General features: G+C 40.7%; 1 protein-coding gene across 2 annotated transcripts in view; it reads right to left on the reverse strand.

The window, feature by feature from the left end:
• The window catches only part of SEPT2 (septin 2), a 47,287-nt gene that overhangs the window by 8,079 nt on the left and 32,121 nt on the right, over positions 1-7,087 (reverse strand). For both annotated transcript variants that reach the window (XM_019513462.1, XM_019513452.1), the window contains exons 10-11: positions 3,519-3,602; positions 70-127 (exon numbers count right to left, since the gene is read on the reverse strand). In XM_019513462.1, the coding sequence (XP_019369007.1) occupies positions 70-127; positions 3,519-3,602 (142 nt within the window). The remainder of the gene's footprint in view (positions 1-69; positions 128-3,518; positions 3,603-7,087) is intronic.

Genomic DNA, 7,087 nt, shown 5'->3' on the forward strand with positions numbered 1-7,087 from the left:
TATATATATATATAAAAGTATCTTTTTCTTCAAAGATAGGTCAGCACTTTACTGTAAAAGTATTCTTACTTCAGCTTCCTTTTCCAGCAAAATCTGGTCTTTATTCACTTCTTCATCTTCTACTGTCCTAGGATGAGAAAGGAGGCATAAGTATTTTTCAAAAAACATCTGCGCCTTCCAATTTAATTCAACTCTCAGTGACAGCTTTGCATTTGCTCACAACCAAAAAAAAGTCTCATTTGGAACTAGCTTTACGCTGTCTTATATGGAAAGCATTCAAATACCTGGAAGATTTATCCTGGCACTTTCCCCACATTAGTTGTGAAACATTTAATAAAAACAAACCTTTCAGAACAAATAATTTCCTCACCCATGCCCCAAAAGAAGGAAAGCAAAAAAGAAAGCTTAAGAGAATCAGGTACAGAAGTCAGAATGTTCCTGCTTGTTCTGAGTTAAGGCAGCTTTCATTCTTGCTCTGTATTTGGGCATTAGTACTGTATCTAAACAGCATTTAAGTGCATTCATTGCATTTTTTGTTGTTTTTTTTAAAAAAGATAACGTGTGCTGTAACAGCTATTTGATGTAAGCTAGCTAAGTGCATCATTTACCATCCCCAGGTTAGAAGTTAGGAATTGCTAGCACCCCAGTCTTCTCTCTTCCTCTTCAGAGATGCAATTAATGCTGTTTTTCAAAATCACACCATAGAAAACACACCTGAGCTGGCATTCCTACATCAAATCAAAGAGCCTAAATCAAAGAGCAAGTTTAAGAAAAAGACAGTCAATCTATGAGCGCATGTATGCAAGTGATATTTTAAAGCAGATGGTGCTTTGCTTAGAAAATCTAAAACTAATGTCTACCAGGTGTCCTTCCACAAAATACTGCCACTCCTAAAGTTGGTTAAGTTTCTTCTGATGTGAAAGATACAGAACTTTTTCATATCACAAGCTAGCTATCAAAAATCTAAAAGACCTGCATAAATTATTAAAACCTTTAAGATGACAAAAGCTTTTTGCTTAAGAACTGAAGGGCCAGATCTTCAAATCTATTTATGCACCTAACTTAAGTCAATAGGAGTAAAGTACCTAAATGCCATTAAAGATCTAGGACTAGTGCAAGATTAAAGAATGATTTTCAAAAGAAAAAAAAAGATTCTTAACTAGTTTCCATGGCTTCTAAGAACCTGGCCATTTAAACAGCTGAGACTTGGATCTGACATGCCACATCACAGCCCAGCAAATTAAATTCTCAAGGTACTAGAATGTGCCCTTAACTACATGAGAGCAAAATCTTAATGCCTTCTTCTTCCTACAGTATTACGTATCAGACATGAATCAGGTTGCCTAATAGAGTACAGTTAGTTTGGTAAGAAATGTTGCTGTATATGTATACACAAATTATAGAAACAATATTATATAAATCTTGCTATGGTTTTCATGACTGCACATGGAAAAACCTATCATTAACTGGCAAAAACCACTCCCTTCTTCATTTAGGCAAATTTGGAAGGAACATGACATGGATTTTTCTTTTTTTAATGCAAGACTGTTGAGAGAACTTATTGAGGAAAAACCAAAGTCAGAGAAATTTGTTTTGTAGTAATAAATGGAGGTGTAGGAGATGAGATGGGGCAAAAGGGAATTATTTATTCAGAACTAAAGACCAAAATACAGGTTTCTCCCATGTACAGTAGAGAAGAGCAGTATTACCATGCCTGATAAGAGTCCATGCATAAGCGGTTTCATTTTACCTGCAACGTAAACAATCCAATGCAACTTAAAAAGAGCACTCCAGTTTGGAATTTAGGGGGTTCTAGTACTTTATAGCCCAAGCTGCCTTCAAACACTCTAGAGCGGTTTGAATTTCAAAAGATACAGCAGTATGTTTGAAAAGTGAGAACAGTGTGCTAGCTTGCTGAAAGGAGAATTGAAATTACAGGCTACCACAAAAAGTTGAGACCAATTCCTGTTCTAATAACTGACAGATCTGGATCTGCCTCCAGAACCCCAGTCAAACTCCACTGAAGAAATATGCAGCTTGGTGGTTTAGATCCACTTATATATGTGACCATATAACCCTCTAGTGGCTGAAACCTGTAGAACAGCACTTAAAATGAATGCTTCTCTTATTTGAGATTGTCTTCATTTTAGACAAAAAAACCCAAGTTTTCCTTTCCACTTGACTCTTGCCCTGAGGCTTCAGCTCCTGGTCTCCCTGCCCAACCTCTATGGGAAAACTGCCAGACAAAATGGTCTGACTAGGCACAGTTTTCTGACTACTAAGCAAGGCAAAAAGTGTGAACCATTGGCAGAACACATAATAATGTTCTTGTAACAGGATTTTAAGGTTTAAGGAAACTGTGGTCATAGAACTATCTGGTGAAAACAAAGCATTCCTTTTCAGAAGGAGCCTCCCCAAGCCTGGTTCCCAGCCCCACTGGCCACCCTGCAGCCTAGTTGGACAGTGCAAGTGGCAAGAGGAAGTAAGAATTGTGCGGAAGCAGGCTCAAGGAGGTTTTACCTGTCCCAGGACAGCAGGCCTTAAATGCCAAATGTGCAGACCACCTGAGCAGCACACATGGCAATTTAAAGCCTGCAGGGCCAGGAACCAGGGTTGGCAAAGCTCTCCCTGGGGTAGTAAGGCAAAGCACTCATGCCCAAGTCCAAGGGGTGTGGAACGGATGGGGGCTTTGCTGTAAGGCTTGGTATCCAGGAGCAAAGTGCAAGGAAGACAGTGGCAAGCCCCTGCCCACTTCTCATACCACAGTCCCCAGTGTGAGAAGCAGGCAGGGAGCTTTACCCTGCGATCCAGTCCCCTCAGAAACCAGTCGTAAGCTCCTGCACACTTCTCCCAGACCAGGATCACCCTGGTCTCAGGAAGGTACAAAGCAGGGGAAATGTAGAAATTTATGCTGCTAGGAAAAAGATTTCTAGCAGCATAAATTTTTCACCGCTAGAAATGTACATGGCTTGACTCACAAAATGCAAGGTTGTGTGGGACCCTGTAAAAGATAATAAGTTTAATAATTCTACCTCAAGTTCAAAAAGTGTGCCCCAGAGATAGTAGACCCCATGCAATTCATTTCTTATTAGCATGCAGTGGGCTCTGCAGGACTTAACCTGTTTGTTATTTAGAAGGCAAATTCAGATGACAATGGAAAGAATTTTGAGCTGTACTCAGTGACTGTTTCCGATACCACCCAAAAAAGGAACAATTCAGGAAAGAGTAATGACATCATGAGTTTCCATGAGTGCCTTCAAAATGACTTCCATCTCAAATATTCTGAAAGTATTCCTATTCCAACAACTCAGTTTTTTGTTCAGATGTACCAAAACAATAGAAAAATGGAATTAACTCCTAAGCATTAGAAGAAAAGCTGATCAATCAAACTCCAGTTTTTGGTTATTATCCCAGGTCATTTCATGATACAGAATCCCTCAAGTGAAAGGTCAGGTCTGAGAAAGAGACAGATAAGCAAGTTCAGAAGATACACAAGTACAAAGTAACCGTGAAATAACCTTGGGCCTCTTTTGAGTCTCTCAGAGCGGAAGTTCTCATAGTGAAGGTCCTGGGTCACCTCCTGAAGATCCTGCATATGGGTGCTGAAAGGAGATAAAAATTTATAGTGAAAACATATCTTGTATTTGGCATAGCTTGCTCAGGCAGTTTGAAGAAAAATTCAAAAAATTCTCCCTTTTCTATTCTTCAAAGTCCCATTGCTCCCATCAGGCCTAGCCCTGTTAAATGTTTGGAGGAAGCTTCTGCTGGATTCCAGTACTCCCTCTCCCATGCTAATCTAAAGGACCGGGCAGGTGAGGTCTCCAAGTGCTGTTTTCCCTTGTAGCTCTCCACGTGGAAAGAATTGTGGGTATTTCTTACATTCAACAATTAATATTCTCCCTCCCCTGAAGAATAGAGGGAGGAAGAAGCCACATAACATAAGCATGTACACTGTTTCTTTAGAAACTATGTTAGTCACACACTCAACCCCTCATCCCATCTTTCAGTAGTAAGGGCTTTTTTATTTTAAATGACAATTAGGATTTCTAGTCATCTTTTTAGAGCAGGACAGCCTAATGCTCCCTAACATTGGCTGCAAGGATACACAGTTGGCTAAAAGTTAGAAGAGGTTCTGAAAAAGTCAAAAAGATGTTTTTGAACTGCCAAAATGAAGTAATTTGACAGGTTTAATTTCTAACCGCATACAATCAAAGACTCAACTGTTACAAATTAAATTTAGTATGACAACACAAAGATCTGGGGTTTTTCAGTTCAACCACTAAATAAAAAGATTATTTCTGTAGTTCAGAACTACAATAATTATGCAGAGGCCATCACAATGTGTGGGAACACACTGCTTTTCCTAACCTGCCTACGGCAGGCCAAGAAACAAAGTGTCTGCTATTTTAGAAGCTTTACTGCTGCTTCTAGCAGATGCATGCTAGAAAGTGGAAAGGAGCCTGGATTTCTTTACCGAACAGAAATGCTTCCATTTCCAAGCACAGAGAAAAAGGCTGTTCCTGTTCAACATAGTTTTGATTCCTGTTAAGCCTAGAATTTGTTTGGATAATGCTTTGCCTTTCAGTATTGGATACATTCCACCATTTGCTCATGTGGAACGCAACCGTCTCAGGATAATTTGTACGCGTCATTTGAGCGTAACTATTTATTATGCAACGGTATCACACACTAGAAACTCTAGGCAAGTCATTCCTTCCAGAGTTTTTAAAAGAGTTATCACCTCATGCATCCTTCAAATAAAACAACTAGTTTATTAAAATTAAAATTTTATCAAAGTGGCACGTACCTGCAATTTAGGGAGATTCTCTGCATAATCCTACTTGTGGGACTGCCTATAATAAATGATCAAAATGCCTGTGGCACAAAGCAGAGTCTCCTTAATTCCTACAATGAGGAATATGCACTGCACACGCCACTTTAAGACAACTGTAATTATAATATGGGGGTAGCAATTCTGAGGCACCTGATCCACTAATCTGTACAGGGATTTCTCTTCTCCTTGAAGACCTTGTATAAAATGTAACAATGGGATGACCTTAGTTCTCCTCCTCCTTTTCCTATTTTAAGAAGCTCTAGCCTAACTTTAAAGTTTCCAAGGCTGTAATCTATTGCAGAAATGTTATTCATTTCAAACTGAGTACACATTAAAACTAATGATTTGTATACTGGTATTAAGCACACACTTAGCAAATTTGCAGATTGGGTAGAATTGCAGATATTCCAGAGAGTAGAGCCAAGATCCAGAATGACCTGAATCTGGTCATTCAGGAGATACAGTTTGCAATCAACTAGATGAAATTCAGCAATGACAAATGCAGAGTCCTGCACTTGGGATGGAATATGTAATCATTCCACAGTTTATATTTGTGCATACAATATATATTTGTATTTACAAATATAGACCGGGGAATGATTAGCTAGGCTTTAATACTGCACAGAAGGACTTAGGAATTACAATTTTTTGTTTGTTTGTGGGTTTTTTGCAGCAAAAGCCAAAAGCATATTAGGTTGTATTAGGAGTGTCATATGAAAATCAAGGGAAGTGATTCTTCAGTTCTACTTAGTATTTGTGATACCTCGCTTGGAGTACTATGTCCAGTTTTGGGCCTCACAATTCAAGAAAGATGTGGACAGACTAAAAAGAGTCCAGTGGAGAGGGACAAAAATGATTAGAGGCCTGGGAAGCAAATCTTATGAGGAAAGGCTGAAAGAACTAAGGCTGAGTCCGGAGAAGAAAAGACTGAAGGGGTATTTAAAGGGCAATTATAGAGATTATAATTATAATTATAGAGAGGATGGAGATGGGCTTATCCCTGTGGCCACAGGGGACAGGACTAAGAGCAATAGCCTCCAGTTATAGCAAGGGAAATTTGGGCTGGAGATTAGGAGAAATGTTCCAACTATGAGGTTAGTCAAGCACTGGAACAAGCTACCTAGAGAAGTTATGGAATCTCCATCCCTGCAAACTTTCAAAATTAGGTTAGACGGACACTTGGTTGGGATGGTTTAGTCAGGGATGACTCTGCCTTGCGCAGGGGGCTGGACTAGATGCTCTTGTGAGGTCCCTTCCATCCCTATTTTCCTGTGTCCGAAGCACCTTGGATCAAACTTGAAAGAATTAGTGAAATAATCTCTCCTCATTTTTAAGTCAAACCAGAAAGATCTGAGAAGAGTTTCTCTGCTTAGCACCCCTGTATGATCAGAAGTCTGTACAATCAGATGTGCATAACAGTGAAGGAGGGATAACTATATAAACGTGCATCAAAAAAGTTGACAATTCTTGCAATAACACTTGCCTGGCAAAAACCGGCACCTCCACAGAATAAAAGTCCAGAAGCACGGGGCCATGAGCACAAATGCACTGAAAGCCGAGTTGCTGCCTTGCATCTTCCTTGTTTGGTATTTTGACAATTCAGTTGCCAAGTATGGTAATATCGATAATGAAGCTACCTTTAGCATCACTTTGCCTTGGCTGTATAGTAGAGTTATACTGATATAATCCAAGATGCAATTTTAAGCTAATGCTAACTCCTGCATGAACACTTACTCACTTTAAATTTAAGTAGAGGTGCAACAATACATTGGTCCAATATCGGATTGGCACCAATATAAAGAAAGTTGACTGTATTGGAAATAGGCTTTTTTTGCCCGATACGGCTGATAATTTGGGTGATAAATGCCCGTGCATGCGCACACCTGCAGTGCAGCGTGCAGGCGGCGAGGAGTACAGCCCGGCATCTTAGACAGCTGCGTCTAGCTGGTAAGTCTGTTGTGGAGGAAGGAGAAAGGGGAGGGAAGGCAGATCAAAGCCCTCTGCAGTGAGGGAGGGAGTGGGGCTGGGGCAGGTCCTGCACTGCTGGGGCGGGGCAGGAGATGGAGCAGCAGCTTGTGAGGTGGGTGGTTTCTGCTGCACACACTCCAAGAGGGCATGAGGAGCACATGCCCCCAGATATGTGCAGGGTGGGCTGCTGCCACAGGCTGGGGGCTGTGTCAGGCTCTTCCCAGCAGGGGCTGAGCTGCATGTGGGCCAGGGCAGACTGTGGCACTGGGAAAGATGTGGGGGGGG

This window comes from Gavialis gangeticus, unplaced genomic scaffold (assembly GCF_001723915.1).
Source record: "Gavialis gangeticus isolate Ggan-Ray unplaced genomic scaffold, GavGan_comp1, whole genome shotgun sequence".
Taxonomy (NCBI): Eukaryota; Metazoa; Chordata; order Crocodylia; family Gavialidae; genus Gavialis; species Gavialis gangeticus.